At 38.5% G+C, this 16,928-nt stretch overlaps 2 protein-coding genes across 2 annotated transcripts; both read right to left on the reverse strand.

Annotated features, from left to right (window-relative positions):
• Positions 1-4,091: 4,091 nt before the first annotated feature.
• LOC105883439 (olfactory receptor 52P1-like) lies at positions 4,092-5,024 on the reverse strand. The gene has a single exon (XM_012786507.1). It carries the CDS (start codon positions 5,022-5,024, stop codon positions 4,092-4,094), a length of 933 nt encoding a protein of 310 aa, XP_012641961.1.
• A 9,613-nt stretch (positions 5,025-14,637) lies between these two features.
• LOC105883337 (olfactory receptor 52D1-like) lies at positions 14,638-15,516 on the reverse strand. Its single transcript, XM_012786401.2, has one exon. The coding sequence runs from the start codon at positions 15,514-15,516 to the stop codon at positions 14,638-14,640; it is 879 nt and encodes a 292-aa protein (XP_012641855.2).
• Between the last annotated feature and the right edge of the window lie 1,412 nt (positions 15,517-16,928).

Raw genomic sequence — 16,928 nt, forward strand, 5'->3', positions numbered from 1 at the left:
AACCCCAAGTTTAGGAGAAAAAGAAAAAAGTGTGGGCCAAACTCTCTGAGAGTGCCATGCAAAGCCAAACTTAGCTGACCAAAGAGCCTACCAAGATGTCCCACATCCTCCAGCAATGAGTCTTTGTGATACCTTTGCCAGGCTCAGTCATTGTTGGGGAGTAACCAATGGGGAGGCATCACTTTGATGCAGATTTAATGATAGATTTCAAATTGTAGGAGTTAGATCCTTCAGTCAATTAGGTTCCCTGTGGTAGAAGATCTACGTGGCACATTCATATGGCCATTATGGAACACTGAAAGGAATTTGGAGGGCAACAGAAAAGGAAACTATGGGTAATTATTCCCCATGCTATCATACTCTCTCTCTCTTTCTGATTGCTACACTTCTTTAAGGCAGGGGTCAGCATACTTTTTTCTATAAAGTTTCAGATAATAAACATTTTTGGGGTTGCAGGTGATATGGTCTCTATGACAACTAATTAACACTGCCACCATCATGCAAAGCAGCCATAGATGATTGTGTAAATAAATGGGTCTGGCTGTGTTCTAATAAAACTTTATTTACAAAACCAAGCATTCAGGCCAAATTTAACCCACAGCCCATAGTTTTCCAACCCCTGCTCTAAAGTCGCATTATTGTTTATAAAAATGAATCATTGTAATCAACCCACAATAATAGACACTAAATACAAGATTGGTTAAAGAATACTACAAATGAGTTTTTAAAAAGTGAGACTAATCTCACTAATAATGGGTTGGTGTCAATATTCTTAATAGTTTAAATAATAAATTGCAAAATATCATGTATAAACAGAATTCTATTTTATAGTAATAATACTTGTAGAATGTTGTTTACATAAGGTATAGGTGTGAACACACACATATTGTACTGGGTTAAATAGCATCCCCCCAAATTATGTCCACTCAGAACTTCAGAATGAGATCTTATTAGGAAATATAGTCTTTGCAGATATAATCAAGTTGAGATGAGGTTATATTGGATTACAGTGGGACACGATTATAAGAAGAAGGAAATTTGGATAGAGACAAGCACAAAGGAAGCATGATGTGAAGAGGCACAGAGGGAGGATGCCATGGAAAGACAGAGGCAGAGTACTAGAGTGCTGTATTTCAAGCCAAGGAATGCCAAGGACCATCAGAAGCTAGGAGAGAAGCAAAAAAAGATTGTCCCCTAGAGCCTTTGGAGAGCATAGCTCTGCTGGCAACTTGACTTTGGACTTGTAACCTCCAGAACTATAAAAGAAAAAAGTTCTGTTGTTTTAAGCCACCCAGTTTGTGATAATTTATTACAGCAGCCCTAAGAAACTAATACATACATCAAAATCCTACCAAGTACCACTGGGGGAATATTTATATTCTACACCTTATATTTTAGTGTTTATGTTCCATGTTGTATATTTTGGTGATCATGCAAAGAGTACTACAATAAGAAGGTAAAAAGTGCAGATATGTTTTTCTCTAATAATTTCATTTATACATATTTATACTTCAGTTATACTTTGTGCAAAAGAAAAAAATGAGTCACTATAATAAGATGTTCATATAGCGTTTTTAAACAACAAAAACCTAGAAACCAATATCTTTCCACCAACAGGTGACTGCTTAAATAAATGTTGACAAACATACAAAAGAATGCTATAAAGTCATTCAATATAATAAATAACATATAGATATTATTAAATAAAAAGTGAACAAACAAAAAATTTAGAATAATGTGTTTCTATTTGTGTAAATCACAAATTATAATTCAAATTTGCTCAGAGAAGTTATTTGTTATTTAACTTAAACTGTGTATCTTGTTCCCATAGAAGACAAGTAAAGATACCTATCTTATGTTAAGGATGCATTTTTCCTAAATTCACACTTAGTAACTTTCTAAACAGTAGAATATTCTACCACCAAATTTATAGTGGTCCCCAACTGGAGCATACATCCAAATGTCAACGACCTATGCCCCTATTTTAGGATTTCCATTTATTTAATAGGAAGCCTGATTGCATTAGAATGGGCGAAATTGTCATGATGCTTTGTGTTATTAAAAAATCTAAAAATATAACCTATATATGTAACCTAAACATTTGTACCCCCATAATGTACTGTAATAAAAAAAGAAAAAAGAAAAAAATATAAAAATAAACTTTATAAAACACCTAAAACCCAAAATTGATTGGTTTTATTATTAGTATTATATTTAAGTAAATGACAAATAATGCAAATAAAATGGGTTTGGAGATTTGATACAAATTGAAATTTTTTCCATTTATCACTAGTCAATCATTGCTTAAGCTTTCTCTGATTAAATCCTTGGTATATTTCAGTAATTCAAAGTGGAAGTTACCTGAAATAAGGCTGTTTTTGAGATAGTTCTGCTACACTACAACTGATACTGACAGTCCACAGATCATATCAAAATCCCCTAAACCCCAATGAAGTTTTCTCCCATCACAGTCAGTAGGGTTTTGCATGACATGCTGGACTCCCCATTCTTCTGATAAAATATTCAAATTCAGTCCTCTGTCCTGTTCATATTTTAGAAAGAATCAAATTTGTAGTTTTCCTTAAAACCATAAAATATAGATGAGTAGAAACAAAAAGACTTTTACATTTCTTTGTATATCCTATCACATTTGATTGCTTTACCAAGTACAAATATTATTTTAACAATCACAAAAATGGATAGTAAAACAATAATAACATTCTTATTTAGTTCTGTGTGAAAAATAAAACTTAGAAACAAGTAAAGATTGATATCTATGGACATTTATGGAAGCTCTTTTCTTTCTGGGAGTCGTTTTAATATTTTTTAAAGACTACCTTCCAAGATTATCTGAATTAGCGGTAATGGTTTGTGAAAAGTGAATTCCTTAAATAAAGAAAAATTAATTTGATGATTTTGGTACTAATAGTCAGAAAACTTAAAAGTAAATAATTCAGTGGAGTGGGCTCAAGGTATAAACCCTCTATTATTTTCAAAGAAAGTCCAGAATGTACTATAAAGCTTCAGTCACATTGATTGTTACATTATATTCTAAATCATTATGTAGAAATGATAAACAATATTCCCTAAACTTGGTGAATTCCAATAACTGGGTTTGGAATCTGAGCTCCATGTGTTACCCAAGTACTTATTCATAACTTCTTCTAAGACTCCACATAAATGGCCTTGTAGAATTTTATAACCAAGCTTTCCAATATAAACCTGATTTTTAAAACTATGATCCTTAATAGAACATTCTTAGAATTATCTCTTTTCAAAAGATTCCTGTCATACACTGGAATTAGTTGAGACAAGCAGAAGAATTGACTCTAGAGGTTTTCACAAATATGAAATCAGTTAAAATACATATCAATCTTTTAAGCCTAGGATCTTCCCAGTTTTCCTTTTTCCTTTGAAGTTTATCTGAGAATTAGAGATTATGTTTCCTATGTATATTCCCTAGGCCTGCAAGGAAACAAGTCTTTTTTGCCCAAATGTAAGCCTTCTGCAGTAGGGATAATAACATAGTAACTCTAAATTCAATTTGGAACTTTCACTGTCCCTTCTCCCCGCAAACAATCTTTTTCACTTCCTCCCCTCCTCTTGAACACACAAATACAAATACATACCTATATCTACACACATCTTAGCCTTGTCTTGGGATAGTAAATAGTATTCGACAGCTCCTTGAAGGTGGACAAGTTATGGTTTGCTCTTATGTTCTCCCCATATGGAAACATTCTACCCCATCTTACATGTATTCCATGTATGTTGTTATTCAAGGTGCTTTTACGTGTATTATCACATAAAATTTGCCCAACCACTCTGTCTGGTATGGAGAGCAGATGTCATTATTTTTATTTCAGAGGTGATAATTGCCTTAGAGTTACTGAGACCAAGAAGGTCTCCTGTGTCTTAGCTTCTCTGACCAAGGAAAAATATCTTAGCAGCTAATCCGCCAATATGACATATTTCTACCACTAGCCAATTCCTCAGGGAACTACATCCACTTCACCTTTCCTCTTCATACTCACAACTGCTGGATTATCAGACAAGTTTCTGACCATGGACAATGGTTATGGGCTCTTTTTTCAGCAACTGTATTTGGTCACTTTGTCCCGAAACTCCTTGGTTTTCACTCCATAAATTATAGGATTGAGCATTGGAGGTACAAGGAAGTAGAGGTTGCCAAGAATGGTGTGAACATGGGGCGGAATGCCTCGGCCAAAGCGATGAGTGAGAAAAGAGAAGAGTGAGGGAGTATAAGAGATAAGCATGACACAGATGTGTGTGGTGCAAGTGTTGACTGCTTTGTGGTGGGCTTCCTTAGAAGAGAGACGCATTATAGCCTGGATGATCAGCACATAAGATGAAGCAATAGCTGAGAGGTCCAGCCCAGCAACCAGCAAGGCCACCACCAGACCATATATCCGGTTGACTGTGGTATCCACACAAACCATCTTTACCACAGCCATGTGCTCACAGTAGGTGCTAGGGATGATGCGATTGGTATGATAGGGCATCTTCTGGAGAAGGATGGGCATGGGGAGAATAAAGAGGATGGCTCTCACCAAACTCACAAGGCCAATGAGCCCAATGCGACTATTGGAAAGGATGGTGGCATAGCGAAGGGGCTCGCAGATGGCCACATAGCGATCAAAAGCCATAGTCATCAGGACAGAAGACTGCATGGCAGAGATGGAGTGGATGAAAAACAGCTGGACCAGGCAGCCTTGGTAGCTGATCTCACTCTGGCCAAACCAGAAAATGCACAGCACCTTGGGAATGGTGGTTGTGGACATGCCCAGGTCCGTGAGAGCCAACAGGCAGAGGAGCAAGAACATGGGCTTGTGCAGGGAATGCTCTGTGGAGATGGTGAAGAGAATCATGCAGTTCCCAATCACAGTGACAAAGTACATGGAGGAGAAGGGGATAGACATCCACCTGTGTTTGTCCTCCATCCCGGGAATGCCTTGGAGAATGAAGAAAGAAGGATGACCCTGTGTGGCATTGCAAGTAGTCATGGTGGCACTCTAGTGAAGTACCTGAGGGGAGAAATAAAATAACTACATGAGCATCAATTAAAAAGAAGTTTCAAAATGGAAAACAATGATTGGAATGTCAAGATGCACAAAAGTGATTCTGAAACCATGATAGTATGTATCGTAAAGCATAGGAATGCAATGTAATATTACAGTAGTAATAATAAAAATCCCTGCCTCTTGGTATTCTAGTCCTTGGCAATCCCTTCTGGTGCATGAGGGCTGCATATAGTAACTAGCTTTTAACAGTATAAGGCAACTGATGTTTAACTCTAAGAGTAAGTCATAAAAGGCAGTGTGGTATCTTGAGCTTTCTCACTCTCTTTCTCTCTCATTACTTGCTCTGGGGTGAGTAGCCATATGAAAAGTCCCACACATTGGGGAACTGAGGCCTCTGCAAACAGCCATATCAGTGAGTGTAGAATCTGATCATCCAGCTCCAATCACACCTTAAATTCATTATAGCCAATTCATTACAGTCAATAACTTGACTGCAACCTCTAGGAGATCCCAAGCATTAATATCAGAGAGGATATATTTTATGTTAAATGTGTTTATTAAGGACAAACTGGTTCATAATTCACCAATAAAATGTCTTATTAAATATATAAGTATATTAAGAAATAAATATGTATCCATTTAAATACCATAACTTGAAGTGTGTAAAACAAAATTGTACATAAATACAAAGAGAAACTGACAAAATATATACCCCTCTCAGAAACCAAAAGATGAAATCCATCAGCAAGAGTTTTATTTTTTAAAAAGTGAAGATAGCCTAAAAGCTTATAATAGGTGCTTGCATCTAAAAATTAGAGAATACACATTTTCAGCAGATATGGGATCTAAAGGAGTGGGAACTTGTCCAATGATGATGAAAAATGAAGCAGGCAACGGGGTGCTGCCCAGCTGAAGCTCAGGGAACAGGCTACTTACATGTGACTATAAAGCCAACCCTCACCTAGAACCACTTACCTGAAAGTGGGGCAGCGAAAGAGTGGGGAGCTGGCCCCAGACACCTTCTGCAAATGTGTGTGTGTGAGCATGTACCTATGTGTGTAGGTGTATCTCAGCAAACATCCATACGGCTCTTGAAGAGCACACTCATGGCCCTGCATCACCCTACTCCTCATTTTCAGGCACCCAGAATCCATGGTGTATCCTTTAAGTAACCTAATTAAAGGCCCCCAGAGTGCCCAGAATTATCTGTTTGCTACCCCCCACACACATACACACCAGGCACCACTACTATTATGTGTAAATTTGACCCTGGAGGTTGCCTGAACTCCTAGGAGATGAGGCTAATTAATCTTAGAGATTCTGGGAGTGTTCCAGTCTTTGCCAGTCTTGGAGGAGTCAGAGGAAAGAGAGGGTGAGCTTAAAGCTGAATCAAGGACAAATGGATAAAGAAGCTGTGGTATAAACATACAACTCAGTGTTATTCAGCTTTCAAAACAGAGGAGATCCTGCTATCTGCCACCGTGTGGATGAACCTGAAGGACTGTACACAAAGTTAAATAAGCCAGGCAGAGAGACAAATACCACATGATCTCACATGTGGAATCGAAAAAGAAAAAAACAAAGGTCAATTATATAGAGAATAAAACAGGTTACTGGAGTTGGAGCTGTATTGGAAGAAACAGAGATATAGGTCAAAGGATACAAAGTAGCAAATATGTAGGGTGAACATGCCAAAAGATCTAATGTACAATACAGGGACTACAGTAAGTAATAGTGTATTGTGTTCAGGAGTTTTGTTAAATGAGTAGATTATAGCTACTCTTGGTACAAGGGGAAAATGGATAACTATGTGAAATGATGGATATTTATTTGTTTCACTAGTAAACATTTTACTACATATATATGTATCTTATAACATCATGTTGTATACCTTAAATATATATATATACGTATATATATATATATATATACAATAAAATATATTTTTGAAAAAAAGTTGAATTTGGCACTAGATTGTGGACTAGCAGTTTGGGCATTCCAAAGGCCCTCATTTCTCAGCATGGCTAGTTGTGGGAGCCAGGGAAGCACTTACTTTGTGGCTGGATTAATCATGTCCATGGAAGCATCAGAGGTACAACTGTTGATGGATATCTTGGCAAAATAGTGTTAGCAGCCTCAAATTCTGTCTATCTCTAGCCTTTTTCTCTTTGTTATTCTCTAACCTTTGTCCTGGGCTGGTAGTTTTGCCCTAAGGCATTCCCCAGTGCATCTTCGGCAATCCATCTCCCCCCACCCCATCTTCACAGCCTCTTTTACTCCAGCATCTCCCCAAGTTCTGGGCCCAGATGCAGCCAGATTTCTTTGCTAGTTAGTTCAGAGAAAGTAAATTACTAACATTTGTCCAAAAGTTATTTGTCGAGACCACTGCAAAAAGCACAAAACAAAAAAACAGTTGAAAAATCATGTGTAAACTACACAGAAGAGGGACTCAGAGAGAAAGATTCTAAATCCTGATGTAGTGCAAGTTCTGCTTATACATAAGTTCTTTTGAGAGACTTTGTCCAGTCAGAAGTCAGTAAAACGGAAGCAAAGGCAGAGAAAAGTGAGTGGCAAATTAGGACGGCTAGGACAATCAACACATTAACGGAAAGGTCTGTAAATAGACAAGCACAGATGCACTTGGTTATAGGCACATGTCCACAGCCGGCTGCTTTCCCTGACAGAAAGCCCTAGCTCCATAACATCCAGATATCCTGGCATCTTTTATTTCTTTCCTCTCTGTCGCAAAGTGGCCCTGATGGGCAACAATAACAGGTAGCAACTAAACAAAGGCCTTTCCTCCTAGCCATGTTCTGTCACTTTTACATCAATGGTCTTAATAAATCCCTAAATGCAACTTCTTAAAGAAACTTTTCTTGCAGAATATACCCCAATCCTCTATCACTGCAGTCCACAACCCCTGGGCCACGGATCAGTACTAATCTGTGGCCTGTTAGGAATCGGGCTGTTCAGCAGGAGGTGAGCGGTGGGTAAGTGAAGCTTCATCTGTATTTACAGCCACTCCCCATCGCTAACATCACCATGTGAGTTCCATGTCCTGTCGGATCAGCAGTGACATTAGGTTCTCATAGGAGCGCAAACCCTACTATAAATTGCATATGCAAGGGATCTAGATTGTGTGATCCTTATGAGAATCTAATGCCTGATGATCTGAGCTGGACCGAGGTGGTGACGCTAGTGCTTGGGGACTGGCTGCAAATACTGATTATCATTACAGAGAAGTCTGACTGCACAATAATTGTAATGGGCTTGAATCATCCCTAAACCACCCCTCATCCCGGTGTGTGGAAAAATTTTCTTCCATGAAACCAGGCCCCTGGTGTCAAAAAGGTTGAGACCACTGCTCTATCAGATGCCCCCTGCTACCACCCTGAGGGCTCTAAACTTTCTAGCCAAAATTTTTAACCTTGCCATTTGGATAATCACACCAATCTTGGATGATAGCCTAAGTCTGATTTCTCCCCAAATCCTGTATTTCTAACACTGGCATCATGTTTGGCACATATAGTAAGTATTACATAAGTGAATAAATGAATGAATAAGTAAATATATAAATTCATTTAAAATAATCTAAAAATGGGAATTCTTCAGCCTTAGGTACTTGTCCCTAGGCCTGTCACACAAGAAAGCAACAAAGAAAGAAAAAAAAGAAACAAGAAAGAGAGAGGCAAGGAGGGAGAGAGAGAGGGAGAGACCACCAAGATGGTCGACTAGAGACACAGCTTGTGGAATTGTCCCATCAGAAGCCTAGAGGTTGGGACTAAGGAGAGCGGAGAACAATTACTGCTCAGGTGCTGACCATGGGGAGAGACAGCAGAGTAGTCCAGAGACCCCACCAAGAGAAGCTGAAAAGCTGAGAGACAGGAAGATAGAGAAGAGAGAGCAGTGGGAGTGGACCAAATCCAGGGAGGCCCAGAGCCCCACAAAAGAGTAACAGGGACTCCCCTCCCCAACATGGGTGCCCCTGGCCAGCAGCAGGACACAGATCTCTTACTCCACAGGGTAATGCCACAAGGGACCAGAAAGCCGGCATTCTTGCATCTGGACACCTCCCTCTCTGCACATCTTCCATTTCTTACATCCCAGAAAGTAATTTTGGCTCAAGCCAGATTGTAGCCATAGCCCCTCCCTACCCAATGCAACCACAAAATGCTCTACACAAAGGGGCCTGTCTCTTGGCAATGGGGATGCACTCCCAGCCAAACCCGCCTCAGAGAGCAGAGACACTACCAGGGTTCTGCACAGGATTTCCTACGGTGGCTGGGTCAGGTGGGAAGAACCTAGTACCCCCTGGACATGAGAGTGGTGCTGGGAGACCACTGCCCCTCCTCCACTCTGCGCTGAGAGACCTGCTTCACAGTGATTGGGCGCGTTCCTGGCCAAGCTGATGGGACAGTCGCAGCCTGTGACCTTCTTGCCCACAGGTATTTGGCAGGATCACCTGCTGGCAGCTCTGACAGGTGGCCAAAACTTGGTGCACTGCCCCCCTCATGAGAGTGGGGCAGAGAGACATACGGGGAGAGAGACATATGGGAGAGGTCACGATTCCAGGTTCAGGTGGCACAAGAGCCCTCGCAGCCATATCCAATGGGATGGTGTGGAGGGACAAAGAGAAGAGGGGGCTCTGTGAAGGTTCCCCACCCCCATCCCCCACCTCCCATCCCCCACCATATTAGAGAAGGCTGTGGCATACAAATGGCTCCCCCTAAAGGCCAGATAAGCGACCTCTGAGCCCTGCTGAGGTTGAGCAAAATCCTTCAGGCTCTTGCATTCCAGCCATCATCTATTTTATTCCTTCCCCCATCTCAGTGGGAACAAGGACCAAGTAATCCTCTAGGAAGTATAGAGTACCTCCTAAAGCTTGTAAAATTTGAGTGCCCCACCTGGGGATCCAGAGCCTACTGCGGGGAACAAAAGATTACCTAGGCATCTGGCTCTTCCACACAAACTATAATCAATGAGAAGAGGAAGAACTTCATAGCTAAACATAGTGCTTTCCAACTCAAGCAATTAGTGATTTGTACCCACAAGTACAATCCACAGCTCAGAGATTAAGCTGGGGACCAAACTCATTACACTATGTTGGGAGGAGGTCAGAGCTAACAGATCAGAGACAACAGGTCAGAGCTAACCCAAGAGGTTCATCAAACCTGCTAAAACACCCCAAAGGCAACTCAGGACCAGCACTCCTCTACCCAGCATGGTCAGGAATTGATCTTTGTGGACTCAGAGACAGGGCCATAAGTCAGCCCTAGAGCTCCCAGCTCTCAATAATGAGGTCAGCTGGGAAGGAATCAGTGAAAGAATTCTGGAAAAATGAAAAATCAGAGCTAAAGGACACCCCCAAAAGAAATCAGTAACTCCTTACCAATGGATACCAACCTAAACTAAATGGTTAAAATAACAGATAAAGAATTCCAAATACAGATTTTAAGAAAGGTCAATGAAATACAAGAGAAAATAGAAACCCAACACAAGAAAGCCACCAAAGCAATGAAGAAAAATGATGCAACATTCTCCAAAGAAATTGAAGTGTTAAAGAAAAACCAAACAGAAATTCTGGAAATGAAAAATTCACTCAAAGAATTCTAGAACACAGTGGAAATCCTTAAGAATAGGCTATATCAGGCAGAAGAAAAAATCTCAGAGCTTGACAATAACACCTGTGAGCCAAACAAATCAGTTGAAGGGGTAGAACAGAGAAATAAGAAGAATAAACAAACCCTACAAAAATTATGGGATTATGTAAAGAGGCCAAATATAAGAATAATATATATCTCTGAGGGCAAAGAAGAAAATACACAAGTGTTGGACAATTTATTTGAGGGAATAATCGAGGAAAATTTCCCTGGTCTTGCTAAAAATCTTGATATCCACATATAAGAAGCACACAGGACCCCTGAAAGATTCATCGTAAAGAGGCAGTCAGCATGACATATAGTCAGGAAGTTGACCAAAGTAAACACGAAAGAGGTACTCCTATGATCGACAAGGCAAATCCATCAGGTAACCTAGAAAGGAAAACCTATTGATAGATAAGGACTTACTTCTTTAATTATGTTAATTGTTTCCCAACTGTTTTGCATGTTCTTTTTCTTCCTTTTCTCTTATTATTTATGTTTGCAATTTGGTGGTTTTCTGTAGTATTAATAGTAAAATGTGATTTCTTTCTCTTTCTTATTTGTATATCCACTCTACCTGGGATTTTTATACTTTTTTTTCCATGACAATAAGTATTCTTTTGCTTCCAGATTTAGGACTCTCTTAAGCACATTTTATAGAGCTGGTCTGGTGTTGATGAATTACCTCAGATTTTTCTTGTCTGGGAAAGTCTTTATTTCTCCTTCATTTCTGAAGGATAACTTTTCTGGGTACAGTATTTTTGGCTGCCAGTTATTTTCTTTCAGCACTTTGAATATATCATTTCTTTCTCTTTTGCCTGTAAGGTTTCTGCTGATAAATCTGCTGTTAGTCTAATGAGGATGGTTGTATATATGATTTAACACTTTGTTCTTACTGTTTTTGAAATCTCTCTTTGTTTTTGACTTTTGGCAGTTTGACTGTAATGTGCCTTGAAGAGTACCTTTTGAGTTAAATCTATTTGGGAATCTCTGGGCTTCCATATCTGGATGTTTCTTTCCCAAGATTTGGGAAATAAGTTTTCAGCTCTTATTTCATGAAGCAGTTTTCTCTGCCTTTGCCTACATCTTCTTCTTCTATAATTTTCATAATGCAAACATTTGTTCATTTGATGATATGCTATATGTCCCATAGAATATTTTAATATATTTGTATACATCTGTATATATTTGTATACATCTGTATTTCTTTAATATATTTGTATACATCTGTATTTCTAAAAATATATGTATATTTATATTTGCATAAATTATATTAAAATAATCTTTAAACCCATAAGTAATGCAGAAAGTAATTTGATAGTTCCCAAAATATAGATCTTTAAACGTTATTTTGGGGGACTTTGATATATTTTAAATAATTTTATCAAAAGCTCCTTTTCTTTTAAAAATTAAGGTTTTAATAAATAAGTTTCTATTACTTTGTGTTTTTAATATATTACCTATAACTATTTATTACCTAGAGATAGTTGTCTTATATTCATATCTTGTTTTCTCTTATAATTTTTCTCAATTTATCATTTCTGAAGTAAAGCCCTGACTAAAATATAAAAATATTATGATGTGTTTTATACTTAAATTTCCTTTGAGTTACTTAAATGAGCAACATATATCATAAAGATTTGCTCATCTACTTTTTTAAAAAGTAATAATGAAAATAATTAGGTTTTTAAATTTCCAGATTTTAATTAATTCTATTGTGAGAACTCTTTTCTTTATCCAAATTAGGATAAACATATTTTGATGACTGTTTACTCTTCATATTAAATGAAACATATTTATGTTTATGTTCAAAGACAGACACAGAAACTGTATTTGTAATATACATCACAGAATATATAAGTGGCCTTAAAGATTTATTAATGGCCTCACTGTCAAAAATATAGTGTTATTACCACGATAATTACAGATTTAAAATTCTTTAAAGTTAATTGTGTGTTTTATACCAATTGAGAATTTTATTCTCCTACATTCTGATAATGCTGGTTAACATGATAAACTGACCAAAACTGTTTAAGATTATCATTAACACATAAAAAACACCTTCCATCACTAGCCGATTGTTTACTTTCTACCAAATAATATTAACACAGGAGATTGGATATTTTAGAAACATCATCAGAAAATGATTGCCCTTGTTCACTGGGGAGGATTTCCCAGGTACTATTAACAACCAGTAAAGCAGCAAAATTCCAAGGCATTGATAATCTTTTTAGATTGTGAGTTTACTAAAGTCTGACATTGTGCTTTATTTACTGGTAAAATTATATTATACTTGTTACATAGTTTATCCTCAATAAATATTTTTAAATGGATGTTCACCTATAAGAATAATAAATGAAGAGTGTTTCTAAAGTTCTTGCAAAAGTTTGATTCTCTTCAGAAAGTAGGTTAGACATTTTCAGGCCTGAATAGAGGAATGAGGAATTATTGCTTAATGGTTATGGAGCTTCTGTTTGGAAGCTTTAGTTTATCAGTTCCTCTAACAAGGTTTGGGGAATAGTGGTGACGGTTGCACAATATTGTAAATGCAATTAAAGTTACTGAATTGTATACTTAAAATGGTTAAAATAACAACATTTGTGTTATATATATTTTACCATAGCACAATTTAAAAAAAAATCCTCTAATCTCTGTTTTTATGACCCTTATTCATCGAACACCACATTACAAACTAAGTCAACGATGGGTAGGCTGAATCTCAGACCCTAGAAAAAGAAACAGACATGGATACTGAAGTTGAAAAGTAGAATTAATGCCTTAAAAGATCAAGAGTTTCTGGCAATAAACAATATATGATCAACAGTTGACACTGGAGAATATTACTATATTGTATAGAAGAATAGACTGGCTACTTGCTTTTATTTTTTCCAAAGGTGGAAAAAAAACCCAAAAAAATATTAATAGAATGAATTCCTTAAAAGATCAAGAGTTTCTGGCAATAAACAACATACAATGAAAAATTGACTTTGGAGAATATTACTGTATCATGTACAAGAATAGACTGGCTACTTACATTTATTTTTTCCAAAGGAGAAAAAGACCCAACCCCCCCCCCCAAAAAAAAACAAACATGGCAATTCTTATGGAAGGTAAGTCTATGCTGAAGAATGAAGGTCAAATGTTTGGGGAGGGATTCTTGTCACTCTATTAGCCTAGATAGCATTAGCAGAAAACTCTGTGTCCTGGCAATTCTTGTATACACAAAGGGTTGTTGGCTAATTGAGGTAAGTAAATGGTCAGACAAGTTCACAGCAGCCCTCAGAATGATGTACATGTTAAATCCATCACTCTTAGAATATCAGAAAAATGCAAAAGTTGTCAGTCATGAGGTGAGTATATTGGCTACAAAGTGACATCTTTTGAAGTACTTCCTTGAAAAACTTGTGCTGTAGGTTTCCCATGGAATTATGTACTTTGAAACTTCTCACAATAAATCAACCAGAAGTAATCGATTTTAAAACTAATCCCAGATTCAGGGGATCTTGGGCTCTCACAGCCATTTCTAGCCTAGTCTGACACCCTCACTGAAGACTCCCCTAGTCTAAGGAAGTGCTGACAATAATTAATGTGTGTGTGTGTGTATATTATAAATTCCTTAACTGCCTCTAGCACGTGGGATTTCTGTATGTGGAGAGAATAACTCCCTATTATACATTGCCTCCTCACCTTTCCCTAGAAAGATTCAAGACCTACAGGCCTATTAACAAGCTACATGATTTTACAGGAAAATGGTATTCTATGGTATTGTGTACCTACAGCAAGTGTAGACAAATTGTTCTAAATATTTCAAAAACTCTCAGATAATACATGATCCTGGTTTGCTAGGATTAGCAGAAATAGCAACTTCTAGTCCAAGTAAAAGAGGTGCTGAAGAAGGTAAAGTATTAATTATAACTTTCTCCATTGGACCTTGGGGTATATAGCAAGTATATTTATGTCCTCCCCATAAAAAAGCCAAATATTCTCAGGCGAATCTGTTTGGTATTAATACCATATACCAAGGGGTTGAGAACAGGGGGCACGAGGAGATAGAGATTTGCAAGTACGATGTGGATCTGAGGAGGTACTTGGTGGCCAAAGCGATGTGTGAAAAAGGAAAAGAAAGCAGGGATATAGAAGACAAGAATCACACAGATATGGGCTCCACAAGTGCTAAATGCTCGGAACTGGGCATCCTTGGAGGGTAGGCGCAGCACAGCCCGCAGGATCAGGATGTAGGAAGTGGCAATGAGGACCACGTCCATGCCAGTGATTGAAAGTGCCACAGTGAGACCATAAATGGTGTTGGGCTTGATGCTGGCACAGGCCAGCTTGGCTATGCCCATGTGCTCACAGTAGGTGTGGGGAATGATGTGATGTCCACAGAAGGGCAAGCGTTCAATAAGGATGACAAAAGGGAAAACAAAGAGAAGACCCCGAACCACACATGCCAGACCAATCTTCCCAATCACGGTGGCATTGAGGATGGCTGTGTAATGAAGAGGACGGCAGATGGCCACATAGCGGTCAAAAGCCATGGCCAGCAGAACAGCTGACTCTGTGGCAAAGACTGCGTGAACAAAAAACATCTGGGTGAGGCAGCCATGATAGGAAATTACGTGAGACTTAAGCCAGAAGATTGTTAGCATTTTGGGCAGTGTAGTCGAACAGAGTACCAGGTCAGTGATGGAAAGTAGACACAGGAAAAGGTACATTGGCTCATGCAGAGCTGTGTCTGTCATGATGATGTAAAGAACAGTACCATTGCCCAACAGAGCAAGAACGTACATGGAGCAGAAGGGGATGGCAATCCAAACATGCTGGTCTTGCATCCCAGGGATTCCAAGCAGAATAAATGCAGAAGGGTGGGGGGCAGTGTCATTGGGCACAGATGTAGAGAGCATAATGATGCAGAGAACAGAAGGCTTTATCTTCCTAAAAGTGGTTAAAAAATGAAATGATGTTACCTTAGATGTCATTTACTCCTCCTAAATAGTCACTCAATTTCTTGCCTTTCTTCATTCCCACCAATTCTACTCAAATCCATGCCTTCCTCATTTCCTGTCTGTGTTGTTAAAATAGCTCTGTAACTAATGTGTCCACTTTCAGGCTTTCCATCTTTCAGTGAAGCCTCTGCTTTGCTGCCTAAATATTCTGTGAGTATGATCAACTGTAATGTAAATATAACCTCTCTAAGTGTGTGCTGTACAGAATACCTTGCATTAAGCTCCTCCATTCTACCCTACACCACTTTCTATCATGCTCTGGACCCTGGGACATTGATCTCTGTGGACTACGTTGAGAGTTGCTCATCCTCTCACTTCTGGTTGAATTAGGCAATAGGAAACACCAACGGGAGAGCGGAGGGAAGAATAAGAGTGAGGTTAGGTGTTTACTCCTTCTGCACCCTCACAGCAGGGTTGTTGCAAGCTCACTGTATCCCTGTCTAAACAGTGGTCTCTGGCCCTGGTTTCCTCTGGTAGCATCTTTCTCTGGTCCCTGAAGCCCAAGGGTTGTAACAGTGCCTGCTGTCATGTACCCAAGGAATGTCACAAGCACTTGTGATTTCCCTACACACACCCAGACTCTTGTAAATGGTTTCCGTATTACATTCTTCTCAATTTACCTAAACTGAGTGGGAAATCTGTCTCCTCCTGGGATCGTGATACAACAGCATGCAGAGTCCTTCTTGATCTCGCTCTTGCCTCCCTGTCTAGCATTATTTACCACCATATTTCACCATAACTTCATGTTCCCATCATACCTAAGTGTTGTGAAATGTCTAAAAGCTTGCTTTCTCACACTAGCATGGCTTTTTATTTGGTACTTTTCCTGAACAGAATGGCTTTCTCCGTTTGATCATGTAGAAAATTCCTAGTATTGACACAAAAATCAGCTGAATACATCCACCTCCATGAAGTCCTTCTATCATGCCTTTTCCTATGGAGAGAAAACCACACATTCAATATGCCTCCCTTGAGAAATATAAAATTGTTTAACAATTATGCATACGACTCTCTCCCCATTACACTGTGAAATTTCTGAGTCTTATTTCTTCTCTATATTCAGCATCTATGCCTTATGTACATTACAACAACCAGTAATGCTTAATGATTAATTAATGAAAGGTTAAACACAGTAATTGAATTTTTTAAAGACTTGGGTAAGTGACCATGATTGGAAAAATGATATTCCCTCTTGGGAACCTTGTTTATGAATCAGATAAGATCTTCCCTTGCTGCTA

This window comes from Microcebus murinus, chromosome 4 (genome assembly GCF_040939455.1).
Source record: "Microcebus murinus isolate Inina chromosome 4, M.murinus_Inina_mat1.0, whole genome shotgun sequence".
In the NCBI taxonomy this organism is placed as follows: domain Eukaryota; kingdom Metazoa; phylum Chordata; class Mammalia; order Primates; family Cheirogaleidae; genus Microcebus; species Microcebus murinus.

Bases quoted from the DNA above. Each gene is read 5' to 3' on its own strand.
- LOC105883439 (XM_012786507.1), bottom strand. From the start codon at position 5,024: ATGACTACTTGCAATGCCACACAGGGTCATCCTTCTTTCTTCATTCTC.
- LOC105883337 (XM_012786401.2), bottom strand. From the start codon at position 15,516: ATGCAAGACCAGCATGTTTGGATTGCCATCCCCTTCTGCTCCATGTAC.